The sequence below is a fragment of the Mya arenaria genome, chromosome 14 (assembly GCF_026914265.1).
Source record: "Mya arenaria isolate MELC-2E11 chromosome 14, ASM2691426v1".
In the NCBI taxonomy this organism is placed as follows: Eukaryota; Metazoa; Mollusca; class Bivalvia; order Myida; family Myidae; genus Mya; species Mya arenaria.
Window position 1 is genome coordinate 10,174,566 of NC_069135.1, and position 25,313 is coordinate 10,199,878.

At 36.3% G+C, this 25,313-nt stretch overlaps 1 protein-coding gene across 3 annotated transcripts in view; it reads right to left on the minus strand.

The window, feature by feature from the left end:
- The window catches only part of LOC128217366 (uncharacterized), a 29,051-nt gene extending 7,958 nt beyond the window's left edge, over positions 1 to 21,093 (minus strand). Inside the window, exons 1-4 of one of the 3 annotated variants that reach the window (XM_052924482.1) lie at positions 21,057 to 21,093; positions 12,765 to 12,969; positions 10,811 to 10,914; positions 1,035 to 1,173 (exon numbers count right to left, since the gene is read on the minus strand). In XM_052924482.1, coding sequence (XP_052780442.1) covers positions 1,035 to 1,173; positions 10,811 to 10,914; positions 12,765 to 12,969; positions 21,057 to 21,082 — 474 coding nt within the window. In that variant the 5' untranslated portion in view covers positions 21,083 to 21,093. Of the gene's footprint in view, positions 1 to 1,034; positions 1,174 to 10,810; positions 10,915 to 12,764; positions 12,970 to 14,503; positions 14,699 to 20,583; positions 20,713 to 21,056 lie in introns of those variants that run through there. The other 2 variants (XM_052924484.1, XM_052924481.1) reach the window with 2 other exon arrangements.
- Between the last annotated feature and the right edge of the window lie 4,220 nt (positions 21,094 to 25,313).

The window sequence follows — 25,313 nt, forward strand, 5'->3', positions numbered from 1 at the left end:
CAGAAGCAGTATAACATGTACATAGATAAATCACTGATTTCAATATGTCTTTCAATAATTACACAGGTTTAACAAGAATTATTGAATCCATTGAAGTATTAGGATCACTTTTAAAAAGAGAAATGATACAGTACTGAATAAGTATTGATCAGTTGATAACATCCCTATATTCTAGGGTACTTGAAAATCAATTCTCATTTTATTCATTCAGTCATTATCCTGGCTTCAACCATATTGCTTTTTATTTCAATAAACCAGTCAACCATTCCACCTTTTAACATTGTATTTGCAGCTTTTGAGTCCTTTATGGGCTTATGAACTATTTTATATTTTGCTTGTGTGCACATGTAGCAATTGGACAATAGCAATTAGAGGATAAATATTAAACTTTCAATTAACATTTTGGTTTAGAGAGTTAACAAATTTTACCCACTAGGGAGGGTGCTATTGAATAGCAAAGTTAAACCAAAATTTAATATTTAACCTTATTCTAAGGAAATGAAGGACAATTCCTTGAGCACTACCTCTAGACGTCTTTAATTAAACTTTGACTGAGAATTGTTGAAAAATCTATTATTTGCCTCTGACGTTGACAATTATCCATAATGAATTTACAAATTGATTATCATTAACAGTAACAAAATATTACTTTTATCAGATCCTACAGAATGACATTTAAAACCATTTGTTTTAAACTCACTAAACTACTTACATAGAAATAAAATGCTCTTAGCCTCAGTCACATTTGCTCAACAGCTAGGATACCGCGGCCATAGCCCCCAGAAATGGAGAGATAAATGCGGTGGCCCCAGAGGATCTGCAGTTGCCTAAGGGTCACCCTAGGGCTTATCCCTATTCTTTACAGGCCGGAGGGGGATAATAACGAGGAGTTATAACTTACCTTACCTTCTGTCTGAAGTTTAATTCACAGGAATAAATAGCAAAATAACGCAAATATGGCATATAGATAATTTCGATAAATGGGTAATATCTTTAATGAAACAGGGCCCAGGCGTATCACTTGTCCTATGTACCTGATCATATATGTGCTGAAAGAGACTGTTGTCGTTGGCAAGCCAGGACCTGACCTTGACCTTGAAGGGGTCGGGAAGGTCGACAGATCCCTCCTCCTGGCGAACTTCTAGCAACTTGATGAACGTCAGGTATAGGTCCCTAGAATAACAGTACTAAGTATAATTTCTACTGAATGCTTTATTCCACTGAATTATGCATTACCATTTATTAGCTGAGGATAGCTGAGGAATGCTATGATATTGTAAGCAGTTGATCTGTACACAGAATAGAGACAATCAGAGAAATAAGTTGCATTTTTACAACTGTTGAGTCAGGTAACACATTGTTCAGGTAAAAAAATCTGACAAAATACTCACAAAATGACACTTTTTCATGTCTGTTAGAACAAATAGGGCTTGGCAGTACCCAGTAATCAGTTCAATGGAAACAAAGACCACACATTAGTCAAATAATTTACAAAACTAGAGATTGCTTTTTTGAAAAAGCGCATGTCTCCCCCATTGTGTGGTCGTAGGTGAGAAATAATCAATGATGGATCCCAAAATCAATAGGGGCCATCAACTAGTCATGACTAACTGGCATACCAAGTATGAAGTTCCTGGGTGTAAACGTTCTTGAGTTATTGAGCAGAAACCGGTTCTTCACCTCAAGGTCAGTGACCTTGACCTTTGACCAACTGATTGCAAAATCAACTAGACATCATGACCAACCTCACTTCAAAGTTTGGTGAACCTAGATCAAAGCATTCTCCTGATATTGCACGGAAATATTTTTTTACATTAGAGGTCACAGCGACGTTGACCTTTGACCTTGTGACCCCCCAAAATATAGGAGTTTTCTAAACCTCATGATCAACCTCCCTACCAAGTTTGGTGAACCTAGGTCAAACCATTCTCAAGATATTGAGCTGAAATGTTTTTTACATTGGGGGTCGCCGCGACCTTGACCTTTGACCTAGTGACCCCAAAAACAATAGGGATCTTCTACACCTCATGACCAACCTCCCTACCAAGTTTGGTGAACCTAGGTCAAACCGTTCTCAAGATTTTGAGCAGAAATGTTTTTTATATTGGGGGTCGCCGCGACCTTGACCTTTGACCTAGTGACCCCAAAAACAATAGGGATCCTCTACATCTCACGACCAACCTCCCTACCAAGTTTGGTGAACCTAGGTCAAACCATTCTCAAGATATTGAGCGGAAATGTTTTTTACATTGGGGGTCGCCGCGACCTTGACCTTTGACCTAGTGACCCCAAAAACAATAGGGATCCTCTACACCTCACGACCAACCTCCCTACCAAGTTTGGTGAACCTAGGTCAAACCATTCTCAAGATATTGAGCGGAAATGTTTTTTACATTGGGGGTCGCCGCGACCTTGACCTTTGACCTAGTGACCCCAAAAACAATAGGGATCCTCTACACCTCACGACCAACCTCCCTACCAAGTTTGGTGAACCTAGGTCAAACCGTTCTCAAGATTTTGAGCAGAAATGTTTTTTATATTGGGGTCGCCGCGACCTTGACCTTTGACCTAGTGACCCCAAAAACAATAGGGATCCTCTACACCTCACGACCAACCTCCCTACCAAGTTTGGTGAACCTAGGTCAAACCATTCTCAAGATATTGAGCGGAAATGTTTTTTACATTGGGGGTCGCCGCGACCTTGACCTTTGACCTAGTGACCCCAAAAACAATAGGGATCCTCTACACCTCACGACCAACCTCCCTACCAAGTTTGGTGAACCTAGGTCAAACCATTCTCAAGATATTGAGCGGAAATGTTTTTTACATTGGGGGTCGCCGCGACCTTGACCTTTGACCTAGTGACCCCAAAAACAATAGGGATCTTCTACACCTCATGACCAACCTCCCTACCAAGTTTGGTGAACCTAGGTCAAACCATTCTCAAGATATTGAGCGGAAATGTTTTTTACATTGGGGGTCGCCGCGACCTTGACCTTTGACCTAGTGACCCCAAAAACAATAGGGATCTTCTACACCTCATGACCAACCTCCCTACCAAGTTTGGTGAACCTAGGTCAAACCATTGTCAAGATATTGAGCGGAATTGTTTTTTACATTGGGGGTCGCCGCGACCTTGACCTTTGACCTAGTGACCCCAAAAACAATAGGGATCTTCTACACCTCATGACCAACCTCCCTACCAAGTTTGGTGATCCTAGGTCATGCGGTTTTCCAGTTATCGATCGGAAATGAAGTGTGACGTACGGACGGACTGACGGACTGACGGACTACCGGACTACCGGACTGACGGACAGGGCAAAAACAATATGTCTCCCCCAGAGAGGGGGAGACATAATAAAAAAAAGAAAAGGTTTTGTACTTAGGATATGACTCTGACCTGTATCCAATAATAAAATATAACATAACAATGCATTTTAATCAAGAATCATAGCTTGTGCAGTCCAATGGCATCAACAATTTTGAGTATCTTAGCAGAAGTGGTTCTATATCAACATTGTGGACCCTAAAAGTCTGAATAGCTCTTCCATTTTGAAGGAAAATGCTCAAGTATCAATAAATTCTCTTGAAGACCGACCACCCAATACTTGAGTCACATAATGGATACTAGACAACTTGTCATTCAACACAGAATGTATTAAACAGGTTTTCTTAAGTCAAGGCAAAATCTTGGCGATGATTCATAAAATGTAAATACTTATTTCATGATTTATAGCCCTAAATACATAAAATGTTGCCATAAAGTGCACACATTTTTAATGCTATTTATTATGACACCAAGTCAAAAGTAATTATGACATAAGTAATATATATATAACAAATATATAAGGACATTTAATTTCATGCTGGAGATGTCATTTATAACATAAAATAAATATTACTGGAATGTTTAAATATTTACAAGAACAAACATAATCAGGATGAAACATGTATTCATACTTCAGACTTTATTTACTTATAATAGAAGTCATCAAAATAAAGAGTTTAGAGCAACAAGCCTGAATCTGTAAATCACAGTTACAGATAAGGTGCGTATTTGTGTAAATATGCAATTAAAATCATAGAAAACACAATTGTTTTAACAACATCAATGTGCAACAAAACCCATAAGAAAAGACAAAATATGCAATTAGTTTAAAAGAGATGCATAATGAATTGAAAATAAGAATTGGAAACTCATTTTGTCTAATTTGGCAAACTGAATTCAGTCAATTTATTTAATTCAGTTAAAAATAGATAATGGTTTCCTTAATTGACCAATCATTTTCAGGAAGCAAGCTGGAAACCATCAAAACCTCCTGGTTTGACTAAAGTCACTTTCCATTGATCGACAAGTAAATAGGATGCTATGTGAAAATAGATGGTTGCAGGCCGAAACTCACATGTTCATATGCAAGCTTTCCCTCGGAGATGTCAAAAAAGAGGTTGAAAAAAAAGGTATAATCAATCATACAATAATGAGCTAATATCAACCCTGTATAATGTGCATAAATCCACCACTGTATAGTGTGCCGATATCGACCACTGTATAATTTGCATATATCCACCACTGAATAGTGTGCCGATATCGACCACTGTATAATGTGCATATATCCACCACTGTATAGTGTGCCGATATCGACCACTTTATAATGTGCATATATCCACCACTGTATAGTGTGCCGATATCGACCACTTTATAATGTGCATATATCCACCACTGTAGAATGTGCCGATATCGACCACTGTATAATGTGCATATATCCACCACTGTATAATGTGCCGATATCGACCACCGTATAATGTGCATATATCCACCACTGTATAATGTGCCGATATCGACCACCGTATAATGTGCATATATCCACCACTGTATAATGTGCCGATATCGACCACCGTATAATGTGCATATATCCACCACTGTATAATGTGCCGATATCGACCACCGTATCATGTGCATATATCCACCACTGTATAAGGTGCCGATATCGACCACTGTATAATGTGCATATATCCACCACTGTATAATGTGCCGATATCGACCACTGTATAATGTGCATATATCCACCACTGTATAATGTGCCGATATCGACCACTGTTTAATGTGTATATATCCACCACTGTATAATGTGCTAATATCGACCACTGTATAATGTGCTAATATTGGCCATTATATAATGTGCTTAAATTGACCACTGTATAATGTGCTGATATCGGCCACAGTATAATGGCCACTATATAATGTGCTTAAATCGACCACTGTATAATGTGCTAAAATCGACCACTGTATAATGTGCTAATATCAACCACTGTATAATGTGCTTAAATCGACCACTGAATAATGTGCCGATATCGACCACCGTATAATGTGCATATATCCACCACTGTATAATGTGCCGATATCGACCACTGTATAATGTGCATATATCGACCACTGTATAATGTGCCGATATCGACCACTGTTTAATGTGCAAATATCCACCACTGTATAATGTGCTAATATCGACCACTGTATAATGTGCTAATATTGGCCATTATATAATGTGCTTAAATCGACCACTGTATAATGTGCTGATATCGGCCACAGTATAATGGCCACTATATAATGTGCTTAAATGGACCACTGTATAATGTGCTTAAATCGACCACTGTATAATGCGCTAATATCAACCACTGTATAATGTGCTTAAATGGACCACTGTATAATGTGCTGATATCGGCCACAGTATAATGGCCACTATATAATGTGCTTAAATGGACCACTGTATAATGTGCTTAAATCGACCACTGTATAATGCGCTAATATCAACCACTGTATAATGTGCTTAAATCGACCACTGTATAATGTGCTAATATCGACCACTATATAATGTGCTTAAATCGACCACTATATAGTGTGCTAATATTAACCACTGTATAGTGTGCTGATATGGACCACTGTATAGTGTGCCAATATCAACCACTGTATAGTGTGCTAATATCAACCACTGTATAGTGTGCTAATATCAACCACTGTATAGTGTGCTAATATCAACCACTGTATAGTGTGCTAATATCAACCACTGTATAGTGTGCTAAAATGGACCACTGTATAGTGTGCTAATATCAACCACTGTATAATGTGCTAATATGGAACACTGTATAATGTGCTAATATGGACCACTGTATAATGTGCTTATATCAACCACTGTATAGTGTGCTAATATCAACCACTGTATAGTGTGCTAATATGGACCACTGTATAGTGTGCTAATATCAACCACTGTATAGTGTGCTAATATGGACCACTGTATAGTGTGCTAATATTGACCACTGTATAATGTGCTTATATCAACCACTGTATAGTGTGCTAATATCAACCACTGTATAATGTGCTAATATGGACCACTGTATAGTGTGCTAATATCAACCACTGTATAGTGTGCTAATATGGACCACTGTATAGTGCGCTAATATGGACCACTGTATAGTGCGCTAATATGGACCACTGTATAGTGTGCTAATATGGACCACTGTATAGTGTGCTAATATGGACCACTGTATAGTGCGCTAATATGGACCACTGTATAATGTGCTAATATCGACCACTGTATAGTGTGCTAATATGGACCACTGTATAGTGCGCTAATATGGACCACTGTATAGTGCGCTAATATGGACCACTGTATAGTGTGCTAATATGGACCACTGTATAGTGTGCTAATATGGACCACTGTATAGTGTGCTAATATGGACCACTGTATAGTGTGCTAATATGGACCACTGTATAATGTGCTAATATCAACCACTGTATGGTGTGCTAATATGGAGCACTGTATAGTGTGCTAATATCAACCACTGTATAGTGTGCTAATATGGACCACTGTATAGTGTGCTAATATCAACCACTGTATGGTGTGCTAATATGGACCACTGTATAGTGTGCTAATATCAACCACTGTATAGTGTGCTAATATCAACCACTGTATAGTGCGCTAATATGGACCACTGTATAATGTGCTAATATCGACCACTGTATAGTGTGCTAATATGGACCACTGTATAATGTGCTAATATCGACCACTGTATAGTGTGCTAATATGGACCACTGTATAATGTGCTAATATCGACCACTGTATAGTGTGCTAATATGGACCACTGTATAGTGCGCTAATATGGACCACTGTATAGTGTGCTAATATGGACCACTGTATAGTGCGCTAATATGGACCACTGTATAGTGTGCTAATATCGACCACTGTATAGTGTGCTAATATGGACCACTGTATAGTGTGCTAATATGGACCACTGTATAGTGCGCTAATATGGACCACTGTATAATGTGCTAATATCGACCACTGTATAGTGTGCTAATATCAACCACTGTATAATGTGCTAATATGGAACACTGTATAATGTGCTAATATGGACCACTGTATAATGTGCTTATATCAACCACTGTATAGTGTGCTAATATCAACCACTGTATAGTGTGCTAATATGGACCACTGTATAGTGTGCTAATATCAACCACTGTAAAGTGTGCTAATATGGACCACTGTATAGTGTGCTAATATCGACCACTGTATAATGTGCTTATATCAACCACTGTATAGTGTGCTAATATCAACCACTGTATAATGTGCTAATATGGACCACTGTATAGTGTGCTAATATCAACCACTGTATAGTGTGCTAATATGGACCACTGTATAGTGTGCTAATATGGACCACTGTATAATGTGCTAATATGGACCACTGTATAGTGCGCTAATATGGACCACTGTATAATGTGCTAATATGGACCACTGTATAGTGTGCTAATATGGACCACTGTATAGTGTGCTAATATGGACCACTGTATAGTGCGCTAATATGGACCACTGTATAGTGTGCTAATATGGACCACTGTATAGTGTGCTAATATCAACCACTGTATAGTGTGCTAATATGGACCACTGTATAGTGTGCTAATATGGACCACTGTATAGTGTGCTAATATCAACCACTGTATAGTGTGCTAATATGGACCACTGTATAGTGCGCTAATATGGACCACTGTATAGTGTGCTAATATGGACCACTGTATAGTGTGCTAATATCAACCACTGTATAGTGTGCTAATATGGACCACTGTATAATGTGCTAATATGGACCACTGTATAATGTGCTAATATGGACCACTGTATAGTGTGCTAATATGGACCACTGTATAGTGCGCTTATATGGACCACTGTATAGTGCGCTAATATGGACCACTGTATAATGTGCTAATATGGACCACTGTATAGTGTGCTAATATGGACCACTGTATAATGTGCTAATATGGACCACTGTATAGTGTGCTAATATGGACCACTGTATAGTGCGCTAATATGGACCACTGTATAGTGTGCTAATATGGACCACTGTATAATGTGCTAATATGGACCACTGTATAGTGTGCTAATATGGACCACTGTATAATGTGCTAATATGGACCACTGTATAGTGTGCTAATATGGACCACTGTATAGTGCGCTAATATGGACCACTGTATAGTGTGCTAATATGGACCACTGTATAGTGCGCTAATATGGACCACTGTATAGTGCGCTAATATGGACCACTGTATAGTGCGCTAATATGGACCACTGTATAGTGCGCTAATATGGACCACTGTATAGTGCGCTAATATGGACCACTGTATAGTGCGCTAATATCGACCACTGTATAGTGTGCTAATATGGACCACTGTATAATGTGCTAATATGGACCACTGTATAATGTGCTAATATGGACCACTGTATAATGTGCTAATATGGACCACTGTATAGTGCGCTAATATGGACCACTGTATAATGTGCTAATATGGACCACTGTATAATGCGCTAATATGGACCACTGTATAATGTGCTAATATCGACCACTGTATAGTGCGCTAATATGGACCACTGTATAATGTGCTAATATGGACCACTGTATAATGTGCTAATATCAACCACTGTATAATGTGCTAATATCAACCACTGTATAGTGTGCTAATATGGACCACTGTATAGTGCGCTAATATGGACCACTGTATAGTGTGCTAATATGGACCACTGTATAGTGTGCTAATATGGACCACTGTATAGTGTGCTAATATGGACCACTGTATAATGTGCTAATATGGACCACTGTATAATGTGCTAATATCAACCACTGTATAATGTGCTAATATCAACCACTGTATAGTGCGCTAATATGGACCACTGTATAGTGCGCTAATATGGACCACTGTATAATGTGCTAATATCGACCACTGTATAATGTGCTTATATCAACCACTGTATAGTGTGCTAATATCAACCACTGTATAGTGTGCTAATATGGACCACTGTATAGTGTGCTTATATGGACCACTGTATAGTGTGCTAATATGGACCAATGTATAGTGCGCTAATATGGACCACTGTATAGTGCGCTAATATGGACCACTGTATAGTGCGCTTATATGGACCACTGTATAGTGCGCTAATATGGACCACTGTATAGTGCGCTTATATGGACCAATGTATAATGTGCTAATATGGACCACTGTATGATGTGCTTATATCGACCACTGTATAATGTGCTTATATCAACCACTGTATAGTGTGCCAATATCAACCACTGTATAGTGTGCTAATATCAACCACTGTATAGTGTGCTAATATCAACCACTGTATAGTGTGCTAATATCAACCACTGTATAGTGTGCTAATATCAACCACTGTATAGTGTGCTAATATGGACCACTGTATAGTTAGCTAATATCAACCACTATATAGTGTGCTAATATCAACCACTGTATAGTGTGCTAATATCAACCACTGTATAGTGTGCCAATATCAACCACTGTATAGTGTGCTAATATCAACCACTGTATAGTGTGCTAATATCAACCACTGTATAGTGTGCTAATATTGACCACTGTATAGTGTGCTAATATGGACCACTGTATAGTTAGCTAATATCAACCACTATATAGTGTGCTAATATCAACCACTGTATAGTGTGCTAATATCAACCACTGTATAGTGTGCCAATATCAACCACTGTATAGTGTGCCAATATCAACCACTGTATAGTGTGCTAATATCAACCACTGTATAGTGTGCCAATATCAACCACTGTATAGTGTGCTAATATGGACCACTGTATAGTGTGCTAATATGGACCACTGTATAATGTGCTAATATGGACCACTGTATGATGTGCTAATATCAACCACTGTATAATGTGCTAATATCAACCACTGTATAGTGTGCTAATATCAACCACTGTATAGTGTGCCAATATCAACCACTGTATAGTGTGCCAATATCAACCACTGTATAGTGTGCTAATATCAACCACTGTATAGTGTGCCAATATCAACCACTGTATAGTGTGCTAATATGGACCACTGTATAGTGTGCTAATATGGACCACTGTATTATGTGCTAATATGGACCACTGTATGATGTGCTAATATGGACCACTGTATAGTGCGCTAATATGGACCACTGTATAATGTGCTAATATGGACCACTGTATGATGTGCTAATATGGACCACTGTATAGTGTGTTAATATGGACCACTGTATAGTGTGCTAATATGGACCACTGTATAATGTGCTAATATGGACCACTGTATGATGTGCTTATATCAACCATAGAATAATGAGCTTATATCAACCATAGAATAATGAGCTTATATCGACCACTGTATTATCTGCTTATATCAGCCACTATATGATGTGCTAATATTGATCACTGTATAATGTGCTTATATCAGCCACTGTATAATGTGCTTATATCAACCACTGTTTAATGTGCTAACATATACCTGCATTCCACATGTTTGGAGTGGCGCCAGTCTACTATAACATCTGGAATGCCCTCTAGTCCAAGTGGCCCTGTCCCCTGTAGACATGTTCTTTCAAACCAACCCTGAAATGTATCACAATTTAGAGTAAGTACTTGCCTCGTACATATACAGGGCTTTCAATTGACCCGAATTTCAAAGTTTTTATTTGCAGAAATTGTAAATGACCAGAAAGACCATCATAAATAATTTATTATGTACTTAGCATCAGTTTTATGAATGAAGTCATTTACAAATATAACAATGATGCTCTTGCTTTTATCCATAGCTGATTGAGCAAGATTGTTTAATGGTGAATAGTTGGCCGACTTCAACCTATGTAGTTGAAGCTAAGATACAGTGCGTGTGTGTTTTTTTTGTTTCTGTGTGACGTGGGCATGTGTTCATTGCTGAGAATTAAATATACTCAACGCATGTAGAATAAACAAACAAAGTCAATTAACACAGTGAAGTTATTGCCTGAATCACCCTCAATGATGTCCCTTCCTTTAAAGAGACCATTTAGGGCTCTACGAAGGGTATTCTGTCACTTGACCACTCAGTTGTGATTGATTCGCACTGTCAAAACAGCGCACACTGGCTCCCTGTTACACAGTCTTAATACTATATTAAGCTTTCTATGGCGGCACAGACAAATTTTATTTCAGTCAAAAAAGTTTCTAATATGTAAATCTGAAAAAGAATTTAATATGACAATTATTGTTTATTATGTTTTGCGATTGAATGTCTCGTTAGTTGAAATGTCTGAAATGCGAACTTCAACAAAATCCGAAAGTTTTCAGGATGATGTTAAAAATGTTTATATTGATTGTAAATGGAATCATAGATTATTTGGGTTTCTTTCAGTATATTTAAGGTATGTATTACATTTTCCACTTGCTTAAGAAAAGAGGACCACAAAGTTCTCTTTTAAAATTAAATTTGTCGCTTGAAAATTCGGCCCCAACAGTCTGTGTTTACACCCTGTTAAAAGTTTTTATGTACATTCAATTTTAATTTCAACATATTTTTTATCCATTTATTACAATAACAATATTTAATACTTTCAGATTATTTAATGTCTGAACTACATGCTGCCTCAGGCCATGGCAAACTAGTGGTGCATGCAGTTTATAACAGGGTTTAAATTTTGGCACACACCGGTATCTGAGTCCACAGTCTAGCTTTAAACCATCTGTTTTATTAATGATGGCTTAATTTTCATGAGTTTAAATTTTTAATTATGAAAGATCATATTGTTCATAGCACTCCGTCCAAAAACTTTCAATGAGTGAAGTGAGTTTTTATTGTCTATTACAGGAAAACAATTCAAAGCTGACACTGTCTAGGGATTAAGCCAGGTTTTAACAAGAATATCACTGGAAGCAATGGATGCCCTCTATACACCCAAAAATTGTAATACAATATGCCCCCCCCCCCAAAGAGAGCCGACAATTTCTGATATTGTGAAAAGTATAGTTTTACTTACAGACCAGTTGATGAAATGCAGAAAAATGCTATTGATATTTTCCATGTTTCACAATAAAATGTGAAAAAAGCTGTGTTGTACTTTTCCCTAAATAGCTGAAGGTTACACAGTATCATTACAATTTATTTGTCAATACCCTATATATAATAATGTAATATATATATGTAATAATCAGGCTACGGGACCTGAACCATAAAATGGGGCCTCTGTGCTTTTTCACAGATAACTGGAAATGTGATGAAAGCATTTTGGAATTAAAGAAATGCCATGTTGTTCAATAACATTCATCAATGCCAATCACAGGGGGCAGAAACATTTTTTTTTCTTATATGTATATACATAATTATAGGCTTAAATAAACAAAAATAATTTGTTTCTGGCCCCTGTGATGCCAATAATCTCAACCAGTCAACCAGTGCTGAATTTTAACTTTGATATTTGTGATACCTTGTCCTTGAGAGGGTGTGTCCTGTACGGTGCCCAGTCACTGATTCCCATCTGTATGACAGGAGGGAGACTCATGTTGGAGAAGGCGATGTACATCATCACACACAGCATAAACAGGCTTAGGGACATGAGCCATCTCAACCACTGACCCCTCCCTGCCGACGGGGGCCCCATTATCGAACCTGCCCATACACCCGCACAAATCCTGTGAACATATGGTAAAATAGTGTGTTCAAAATCAGTTACACAAATTATTATTTGAAATATCAAGCAGAAATATCAAATATTATTTGACTGAGCTAAGCAAGAATTGAAAAAATGGAAGGATTTTAAACCATACAGTTTATTCATTTGAAACCCTGCAAAATTTACAATGTCAGTCTTTAGGATGGTTGTAGGTGAAGCAGAAGAGATAATCAGTAGCATCATATGCAGACGCTACTTACAACTGAAATATTCATTTTTATGTGTCATTTAATGACTAGATGGTTAATGACAGAATAAGGCGTTTTGTAAGGCCTATAACCAGGCTTTTACATTAGGACATGATGTCTATGTACAAAAACTGTTGTTTGAGCAAGGATGTCAACCAGTATACAAAATATAAACGTGACTCAATATCCATTCAATTCATATATGTTTATTGAAGACAAACTCACAAAAGAAAATCTATACTCAGGCGGACAGCTGTTAACAAAACAGCTAACAAACTGTTCTTGATGCCTGGTTAACTTATATTGTTTTACAATTGACCAGTCGCCAGTTGTCAACCAACTACAGGATTATATCTAAAAAATAAATCAAAGCACATTGTTGCATTATCCAATTGTTTAACTTAAAAACCTCGCCTAATGATCTTGACAAGTTGCAGTACTGGTTATTGGTTTGGCCACTCAGGTCAATTGTGTGATAGGATAAGAACATCCTTGTGAGCTTGTTTCAAATAAAGCAACTATGGAAGCCTTGAGTGAACTTCCAAATGTACACTTGATGTGTCAAGGTTGTGATATTATACATTTATGTCTAAAATCTTTGAAATATCACAATGGTATGTGTGCATTATACTGTTATAATAAGAGCAACATTCTTTGTTTTAGACTAAAAGTTTTATGGAAAACGTGGGTTCCAAATGCATTTTTACCATGTACATTTTAACTCATTATCTAAGGCATTGTTTTTTAAATTGATTATAGATATTTTGAAAGCAATAACCAAAGAATGGTCTCCGGAAGTCTTTTACCAAAGAGTAGGACATAACACAATACTTGAAAACACACTTATGAACATGGAAACAGCATGTTTTTCATTGTTGAATATGTCGACAGATATCTTTTCTTACAGTTTTGTGTGCATGTGTACTTTTGTGGAAGGAATTTGTCCACACAACTTGCTTTGGGGTATGCAGTTCATATATATATATGTAAAAAAATGTAATTATAAAAAATAATGCATTCAATATAGAGTTTAAATGTTATATAGTAAAAGTGCCTTTTCTGTTTATTTCTCACTCTTTGTATAGCTTTATTGTCAATGTAATTGCTTAAAATGATCCTTAAACTATGAATATGTGTTTTATACTGCCAGTGTTTATAATTTTTATCATAAACCATTAACTGAAACTGCTCAAAATATAATAAAAAACTGTACATACCAGTACTTAAATATGAAGTAAAAAACTTTTTGGCTTATGTTATTGCCGTTGGCACAGAGCAAGATTAAACAAAAGACAAAGATCTCACCGCATAGTCCTATAGTAAAGTTTTCTCATTCCTTAAATCCACCCATTCCCTGTCAATACACATTACAACTAGTACAAGCTATGGCATATAAAGCTTTACCTCTCAAACACTAAGTTGATATTCAATAACGGACAATACAGTTGTTTGCCCTTAAAATCACATTATAGTAAACTTGTGCAAACATGTAGTTTTCAGCTTAGTAGAATAGAAGGGCTAACTAGATACCATATATTGGCAAATATCAATAATTAACCATTACCTTGAAGCCTTCATAGGGGAGTTTCAGCATGATAATAATAATTAAATAAAGTCATACAAACTGAAACTGGTATAATTTTAAGTAGTGGATGTTTCTAAAACAAAGAAATTGTACAATTTAAACATTAAAATTTCAAATTTACTTACACAATTTGGGCAGAAGTACATTTTTCAAGTCTTCATTTAGATATTCTTTGAAATAAATTTCATTAACTGCAATGTTTAAATGTACAGACAATATGATAACTGTAACACTTACATAACTAACAGGCGCGTACCCAGGCATACGCCAGTACGCCAATGCGTACACTTCTTCAGAAAAAAAGCGAAAAAATAAAAGTTCCAAAAATGCAATAAAAAGTAAAGTCCCATAACCTGCCAAATCGGTGTGGATCCTGTTGACCTCCGGGTAAATGATCCGAATGATGTTTACAAGGCGGGACTTTTAAAAATGACTGAACAGACATTTAATCCGCCTTACAGTGATATTTTCGGGCAAAAACTAGACGACAGTGAGAAGAAAGAGCTATTAACCGCAACTTGGAACAACGTTCACCAGTATAAGTTCCCTTCCAGGTCAGTATTATATAATGTTATGATATATCTCGCATGGTTTATTAAAACATCCTTATCGAAATTCTTCTCTTAACTTATCCACAACCGTTTGTTTACTATCTCGGCTCGTTCGTAGACCATTTTCTTGTTGGTCTAGACGCACGGCTGTTGAAAGGCAATGGACGGTACAAGGCACAGTATCTGCTGCTTCCAAAGGTAGTGTAATCAAGGAATAAAACAAATAGTTTGTGCTGCAATGCACCAATCATAAAACTACATTGGTAATACCATGTAGGTTTTAACCCGTTCACTGCCTTACCCCGAGTATCGTTATATATTCAAACAACTTAGATCCGAATGAGACGTCTCATTTAGATCCAAGTTGTTTGACATTTTCACAATGATATTACCAAAAGGTGGAGGGAGTGTGAGAAAACAAAATCGGAAGTTGAAAAAATATCGCGCATGTACACGACTTGCCTGCCAGTGAACGGGTTAATATCTGAATACATTAATACTGTATGTGAGCTGATTCATCACGTGCGTTTTTACCAAATAATCGTGTAGCATTTATGCTAACTTATTTACATGCGCATGCATTAAAGATATTAAAATTAAATAATTATTGATCGTTTCCACAATTATAAGAAAATCCTAATGAAACAAATGAAAACCTTTAATCTAATTAGCACCGGATCATTGGCCGAATATATTTAAATGGCATAAGTGCGAAAACACAATAAAGATTTATTTGCAGGTCGACGGTCTCACCCATGCCGTAACGAGAGAAATATTCCAGGAGTTCAAGTGATTAATGCCAAAAGAAACTATTCTAGAACGCTCTTATAACAGCGTTCTGCATTAATTGAACACCTTTTTCAAAGACACACTGTCCTAGTTTTTGGTTCTGGTCGCTTAAAACTGGTTTGACTGTATTTCTTCCTAATATCGTACCGATAACTATTATGTAACATGTTGTTGAAGTCTAGGTAATATATTGCATTCGCTTCTTCAGTTTAAGATTTTTTTTAACTTTTTTGCTTTTAAATTTAGTCCAATCAAAACACTCATACTTAACAATTAGGAAAAAATTAAACTTAAGAAGCTACTGGAATATGAGCTTATCAGAAGAGTAAGAAATAACTGATCCGATTAAGATAGTTGTATGCCTGAGTGATAAATTTCATGCAAAAGCACATTAACATGTGCGTTTATTTATCATGTTTACAAATCGTCAGGTGTGCATGAATGTTCGATGTGCTGATTGTTATCATCATTTTAGTCCCATGAAAGAAAAGATATTTTCCCATACATTTTAAAAGTAAAATAATTAAGTATAGATCTATTTGTGTTAAGTTACAATATTTTATTAACTTATCTAGATACTGTTAAGCATAGCATGGAGACAGTTTCAGTCTCCGCATGTGGTTAAATATACCGGTGAGGTGCGCAAGCCTTTCTGGTCAACGCAATATCTAAATTATTCAGCGGATTGGATGTTAAATAGAGACGCCACCCATCACCCCAGATCTTTTTGTTTATTTAAATCAAATACAAGTATTGATTTTTGGAAAAAATAATAATTAAGGTGAATATTCATCTATTTGTATGCTTTTATACGTGCCAAAGGGCCCCTAGATAGCACCAAATGCGATGTTGGATTTCAAAATTTTCCGAGGGGGGGCATGCCCCCCAGACCCCGCTAGACTGTGCGTATGCTATATTTTGACCTAGGTACGCCCCTGACTAATACTCATTCAATTTCAACAATATTTGGTGTTTATACTCTTTAGTAAAGATACCATTTAATTAAAATTCATTACTTGATAAAAAAAATAAGTAATATGAATTTTGCATCAGAAAATAGAATTTTCCTAAAAGTAGAAAAAGTTTAATTTGCTCTTACATCACCTATCCAGGACCAATTTCAGTTAAATTTGAAATATGTGCTCTTTAGGATGCATTATCTTATACTTATGCAATAATTATTATCATTTTGTAAATATAAATTATCAATTTGAATAGTTAAAGTGACACTCTTACTCAAAATCAATACATACACATGTATAACAAACATAAATTTTGGGTGATACACCCTCAACTACTTAGTAAATAATGCATATCTGCAAAATATTAATTACTATTAGCAATATTATAACTGTGTATTTAATAGCTGAAATAGCAAAAGTATTAAATGACTGGTGAATGCTAAAAGATTTACTGACCACAGTATCAATGATTTTTCTTTTATGCCAATTGATAAAATAAGAACAATTGGAAACGATTATTAAAGGAGAGTAAATGGATGCACATTCTTGGCACAGTCATTCCTAATGGTATGAATTCAAAAATATTATTTTAATTCTTCTTGCAGAATTAAAAAAAAAAATCACAAAATTAATCTGGTTTATAACTGTTTTAACCTATTTAATGTTGCATAGTTTATACTGGTTTATTGATGTTTGTTTATGCATTTATATTGCATTTTACCAGTATAATTATATCTCTTTAGATCCTATAAGACATTATTTTGCGCAAAAACGTATGCTATATTTTGACGTTATCAACGTTAACGTCATTTGATGTTGACGTCATTTCCTGTTCATTATATACATACAACCTGATGAAGGCCGAATGGCCAAACGTTGTTTCATAAATAAATAATTTGTGTTGAAGTTGGACTTCTTTAATTATCACCAAAAGATTTACTGCAAATACTAAGGTCTCATAAGGCCGAAGTACCGCGTTTTCTGCGCATTTCTTTTAAATTAAACTCAGTATCCTTCATAAGAACCATTCTTTTCGACATCTGTTCATCCTTTCGGGTATATTAGAACAAGTGTATTAAATGTGTCAAATCTAAGTTGGGAGTAATAGTGCATCTTTAATTTCAGTTCATTGAATTTCCCAAAGAAATTGAATTTGTGCTTCATCATATACCGGAGAGATATGCCAGTCAAATACTGCTAGGTCACAGCCTTTTCAGATGTGAACAAGAAATACCAGCCTTCCAGGTGCGCAAAATATAATCTAGTGTAAAAAATCATGCTTGTGAAGATCTCATCATTAATGCATGTTTCCGGGCAAACAAACAAAGGCAAACAAAAGCCTACAAACAGAATTTTCAAATTAATATTTTTTTCATTTAAGTTTGCACTTGATATTTTTGCAAGTACCTTAAATATCAACTTGCATTTTCCGATTTTGCATGTGTAGTCGAAAGCTAAATTTGAGCTGTGAACATTTTGGATGAGTAGAATCACATTTCATATATTGCGAGCCGTCTGTCAGAGGACAGCACCTTTGACAGTGGTGGAATAAGAACAAAACATGCACTCAGGTAATATGTTTTTCAGGCTTGCTAAGGGCTTGTTAAGATGACTGGTTTGAATATTCATCTGCTTTAGCCAAATAGTTCAAACAAGCACAAACACTTGCAATTATTTTAAGGAAACATAAATAAGACTAGACAGTCTGTCCCCACATCATATCAATATGGTGAACATTTGTAGTAAGTCAAATCCTTCAAAAGAAATGGAGAATATAAAATGCAGTCATGAGCTTTGACCTTGTATGTGTGACTTTGACCTTGAACTGAGCTGGTTGTCACATCAGCTCTGCACATTAATAAATCCCTCAAAAACAAGCAATATTTCTACATTTGATGAAAGATGGGTAGAATATAACAACAGGAGCTCAAGTGAACAAACGTAACAGGCAAAGCCCATGTGAGCATAAGAATCTAATTCGAGAGCTATGCGCAAGATGGAATCCACTCCTTCTGTTATTATGTTGAAGGGCAAGAACACATCTGTTTTTATACTGCAGGACAAGGACGCAACTCCTTCTTTTTTTATATTGTAGGGCAAGGATACAACTCCCTCTAGTTCTATAGTGTAGGAAAGGAAGCAACTGTTTCCATTTTTCTATTGAAGGGCAAGGACCTGGGCAAGGACGTAACTCCTTCTATTCTTATATTGTAGGGCAAGGACGTAACTCCTATTTTTATATTGCATGGCAAGGAAGCAACTCCTTCTAGTTCTATAAAGTAGGCAAGGAAGCAACTCCTTCTAGTTCTATAAAGTAGGCAAGGAAGCAACTCCTTCTAGTTCTATAAAGTAGGCAAGGAAGCAACTCCTTCTAGTTCTATAAAGTGGGCAAGGAAGCAACTCCTTCTAGTACTATAAAGTAGGCAAGGAAGCAACTCCTTCTAGTACTATAAAGTAGGCAAGGAAGCAACTCCTTCTAGTTCTATAAAGTAGGCAAGGAAGCAACTCCTTCTAGTTCTATAAAGTAGGCAAGGAAGCAACTCCTTCTAGTTCTATAAAGTAGGCAAGCAAGCAACTCCTTCTAGTACTATAAAGTAGGTAAGGAAGCAACTCCTTCTAGTACTATAAAGTAGGTAAGGAAGCAACTCCTTCTAGTTCTATAAAGTAGGTAAGGATGAAACTCCTGCTGACCGCTGCAATTCATTTCTATGGTAACAAGGCAATCATAAGTTGGAGTTCATACTGAGCATTATTATTTTTATTTTATTTTCCATACTTTCATTTTGTACACAAACTTGTACATTTGTGGTCGAGAAGCCCATTGAATTGCGCAGGCGTGTAAATATAATTTGTGTATCTAATAATAGCTACAAGGTTTTCCTAAAATGATTATTACAAACAATGATTATTGTGTACATATTTACAAACAGTATCACAGTGCTAGTTTGACGCACACATTCACAGGCGGGGATTTTACTTGGGATTGGCTGGATAGAAAATGTTTTTTAAAACTTTACAAGAATACGCAATATATACCCATAGCCCATAAACACAATATATACCCATAGCCCATAAAAGACACTGGAGCTATACTAGAGAAACAGTTACTTGGTATTTGGACAGCATTTTTGGCCAGTCAAGCTACCTGATTTGAGCGATTTGGTCCATAGGGTGATCACTTGGAATGAGAATCATAAAAATCATCTGGTATACTATCATACACAATTTTACACATAATCCACCTTTGGTCGTTCATTTTTACAAATTAAATATTTTAAAATACGGCTAAAAGTGGATTATTTGATTATTATTGGTATCATAGAGTAATAAAACACATTTTTATGATTCTCAGTCCAAGAGATCACCCTAGGGACCATTCGCCCGATTCAGGTAGCTAGACTGGCCAAAAATGCAGTCCAAATACCAAGTAACTGTGTTCAAAAACCTGCTAGATTGCTACATGCAGGATAGAATCTGCACAATTTATTCGGATAATACCTGAGTATCTTTTCATGAGAAAGTCACATAACTTGAACTGACTTTCAACTCTTACTACAGATGTAAGATTAAGTAGTCACAGAATATTTGTTTACGGTTTTTATTTTGCCGAAGTTCTCTGACACAGTCAACACATACGCAAGAACATAAAGGGCAATCAACAGTTCCCTTTTTTATTATTGTCTTCCACGCAGTAACCTCCCTTGTATATATTATTTATTTGGACCACTTTTCAGTGACATATTGAACAAATACAGACTTGCATATTTACAAATATTGGATCATAATATACAATTTAAAGGAAAGCATGGTATGAAATAATGAGAAATTCAATCATTTATAAATGTGTAATATCAACATATTGGCAACTTTAAACGAGAACATAGATCATTTATTTCATGTCGGAAAATAGCTCTCATTGAGCTAATGTTTTTTGTTAACACATACCCGACTAAAAATAAAGATTCTTGTACCTTGTATCTTGTATGGTGTCTGTCATCAGACGTTGTCTTTATATATATGTGTATTACCTTTAAGATATTGGAATCGAAAACGAAACTTAAGTTACACAATCAGTGCCGTAGCTAGAGGCGTATTTTAACCGAGGCAGAAAATATTCGGGGGGGTGGGTAGGTCCGAAAATGTGTTGGTTCCTAGATCATCTGTGGTGTGCTCTGGGATGTTTTCTGTTCAGTTTCAGTAGTTATTTTACCAAACTGTTCATTATATTGTATGAATATTGTATGATTGACAGTGCTATATATTTAAGGTGTTGAATTACGTGGTATAAAATGGATAGAAGTGATTATGCCTATAATGGTCCAACACTGATTATTTTACCGGAATTTGTCCGGTGATTTCGTGTACCAACGATCCGTGGTTTCCCTGGCACTACAATAGTTTTTTGGTTGGAAAGTTTTTCATCATATGTGCTTATCCAGTCCATTTTAAGAAGTTAAAATTGCAAGCCTCGCGGTTTTGATCTTTTAACCACCTCCCTCTAAGAGTAATTCCTCGTAGTGAAAGTTTTATAATAACTTCAATTATGGCCATACTTAAGAGCATGTCTGATTTCGATTATTTTATCGGAATAAGCTGTGCTCATCGAAACATTTATTGATTCCGTTTTTCCTGTATAAACTGTATAAACATCACATTAGCGCATTCGGAACTCCTCGGCCATTTTATCGAAAACAATCTCGGATGTATTTGGACGGTTTACATACTAAAAAAGTGGTACGTTTAAGTCCGCTGCAAATAGATCGGGTTGTTATCTTATTAAGCAGTTAAAGTTTATGACTTAACTCTTGGGAATCTTAATTATTTTTGCAATAAAACACTTCACTGGCAATCAATTTAAACACATATAAATAATCACATTCACATAGAATATGTAATATAATGTCATTAGTGTTTAACTGACTTAGCTGACATGTAAAAGTTCTTTAAAACCTTCTGTATGTTAGTGCATATGCACCGCTTTCTGCACACTATATTTCGAATTTTGTTATTGGCGGAAGGCATGAAGTGTGTGTGTGTGTGTGTGTGTGTGTGTGTGTGCGTGTGCGTGTGTGTGTGCGTGTGCGTGTGTGTGTGTGTGTGTGTGTGTGTGTGGATGTCTTTATTGGTGTCAGAAAAGAAAGAACCGCGCGCCAGAATTACCCTTAAATGTAAATATGGGGAAAATTATAGTGTTTGGATAAGAAATCCTACATGTCCGGAAAGCTCAGTTGGTTCGAGCAGTTCTGGGTTGAAAGCCAACACTGCATGGACACACTTTTCCTCACAGAATACCCTTGAGATAATAGTGCTACGCTAATTCACCAGTCAATATTGTAACCATGGCCCCCAGGGTCAGAGGAATAGCCGGGACTTTGACTTTCGGTCCAGCCAACCCCGGGTAAAATCCCTGCCCTGCGGGAACGAACTGATGGTTAAACCCCGGCCAAATGCCCCCGCACCTCAGAGAATCTACATAAGGCCCAATCTCGGCTTAATTTGGCGCTATGACAAAACCACCGCAGTCACCCGGCCCTGCGGAGACTATAAGTTGAATATTGTGGCAGATTATTTGGTCATAATACATTCACTAACATCTTTATGCAATATTGAAGCAAAATAATTCGCCATAATCATTTAAATAACATCCATTTGCCTTTTAAAAATGTGTGTACCTGATAATAGGAGGCATCGAATAGTGGACCAATTTGGAATCGCTGCTTGGATACGATGTACGTTGAAATCACCTGCCACAAGCGCACTGCCAAGACATCCACTTGAACCTGCAAAGGAAGAAAACACACGCTCCTCGACCTGGATGTGCATCTCGACAGAAAATAAAACACAGACAAATACTGTTGCGAAATCAAATGACGATTCACAATACAAGCGAAAACGCGATGAATAATTCTAGGAACTTAAATCAGTCACAATTATATTAAAAAAGGCGCGAGTAGTATTTTGATTTAAAGTTTGGTCAGCGATGATATCTAAGCAAGCTTAAATCTCAGTTTCAATCTCAAGAAATTCGAATCGAATCTCTCTCGTGAGCTTTTCGTGACAGAAAGCATCAGTTTCCGGGTCATTTCTCCAGAAGTGTGCGTAGATCGTAACCTTTGCAATACGTCATGTGCTATTTTAAGCATTTTCCATATAAGGTAATCCTCTACTTCGATACCGATAAACTTACAACAGGTCTCTCTATATCTGATATATATTGAACTCGTGTCGCCTATTATGATAAATATAGCTACCAATTATCTGCTATGTAATTTGAAGCGCTATCCACCCTCGATAAAGCTAAAGCGCACGTATCCTAAGCTATTTTATTAAAGCATGCATGGGTACAATAAAGCTAGACAGGCAGACAGGCAGGCATAAATACTTATATATATATATAGTAAGTATATATATATATATATATATATATATATATATATATATATATATATATATAAAGTAAGTGGTTGTATGGGTGAGTTGGCTGGAATGTGAATATTTATTTCTCAAAAAGACTTAAGAGCAAATAGTTAATATATCATTTGTATGTCTTCTTTTAAGAGCGCTGTATTGCTGTTGTTCTTGAAATCGTTCGACGTGAATGGTCAATCACTACGAGAAGTCAAGTTGTCACGTGCATGATCCATGTCAGAAGGTTAAACGTCAAGGTCACACATAAGGGTCAACTGTCAAATTGCCTTGGCTTGCATCTTTGCCATGAATTTCAAAATCATAAAATAACCTGGCACATATGTTCACTATAAGAATACGGCGTACCAACCCATATTACCTTAAAAGTGGCTAGTAGAAAGGACATGTTTTAAACGTTATATCGTTTCATACTTTCCGCAATGATTTCTTTTATCATTTAAATGGATAACTTTTTCATGACAAATGCATAACAGCAATGCCATTTTCCCGGGGGGGGGGGGGGGGGGGGGTCATACGATGGACCATCAGCACGAACTATCTGAATAATTCTTCGTAAAAGTTAAGCCATACATGTATTCAGAACAGAATAGTGCTATATTCTGCCGTATACGAATCTTTTAATCATCAATATGCAGTAGATGATTATCATGCATTTAAATTTGGATAAACGTGGTTGTTTCTTTTTTAACTTTGTTCTTTGCCATTTTATAATAATGTTTAAAACTAATACGATTTAGCGAAAATCGAAATACAGTCTGAAAGGCCGTTTATTGTCTGAACATATACGTCATATTCTAACGACAATTTAGATACCTCTGTTTCGATTTATTGAAGCAAGTTGTTTAAAATGATCGTACTAGTATATGTTATGTCTCTTTATCAGGGGTGCACTTATTGTAACTAATGCTGTAGAATAAAAAGGACATTTCTTAATACTGCGTGGAAGTATTTATTGTTTCGTAACATTAATATTCCTTTTGGTAAAATCAAAAATGGGATGTTGTCCACACTTTAAGGGTGAATTTAAATCTTCCAATTTTGGACTTGGTCATGAAGAACCGCGACTGTTTGTAGTTCCTCAGATAAGACAACTGTTTAGTTTCCATAGACAATTGATCAGCGGAATAATGTGAATGTATTTTATTCCCTTTTAAGCACAGGACATGACTTTTAATTCACCTATGTTATGTCATTACATTATTTAATGGGCCAAAGTTTTGTATGATACTGAGAACCTCAGAGAAATGACCGATACTTCAAAGTTAATAGTTTTAATTGACTTTTGCCAATTGCAACAACACATGTTGAATATCGAGGGCTGGGTCTCGTGCTGTGGTTTTAACATGTTGTTTATATTAAACGTTCACATATTTTATTATTATGATTGGAAAGTAGGAACACAGTTCAGAAGAATGTGGGTTACGGATCATGCTTATAAATCAATAGCTTTATTGCCCTAGTTTTTTCTATAGAGCTATATTGTGTTCAGAGTTCAGAAGAATGTGTGTTACGGGAAAGACTTAAACTACCCTAGTATTTTCTAAAGAAATAAATTGTGTTCAAAGTTAAGAGATGTGGGTTACTGGAGACATATTTATAGAGAATCCATGCGCTGAAAGCGTTAAAAGGTTGTAGGTGGCCGACAAGCGTGATTTTTTTACTATTCCGTTCAAAGCCAAACTGTTTTGAGTGGCCCCAAACTGTAACCAATGAGTTCTTGTCATGACTTAAGAATATGTTATGGAAATTGATGTTGTTTAAGAAAATGAACTAGTTCGTACCAGTGACTGATATACCTG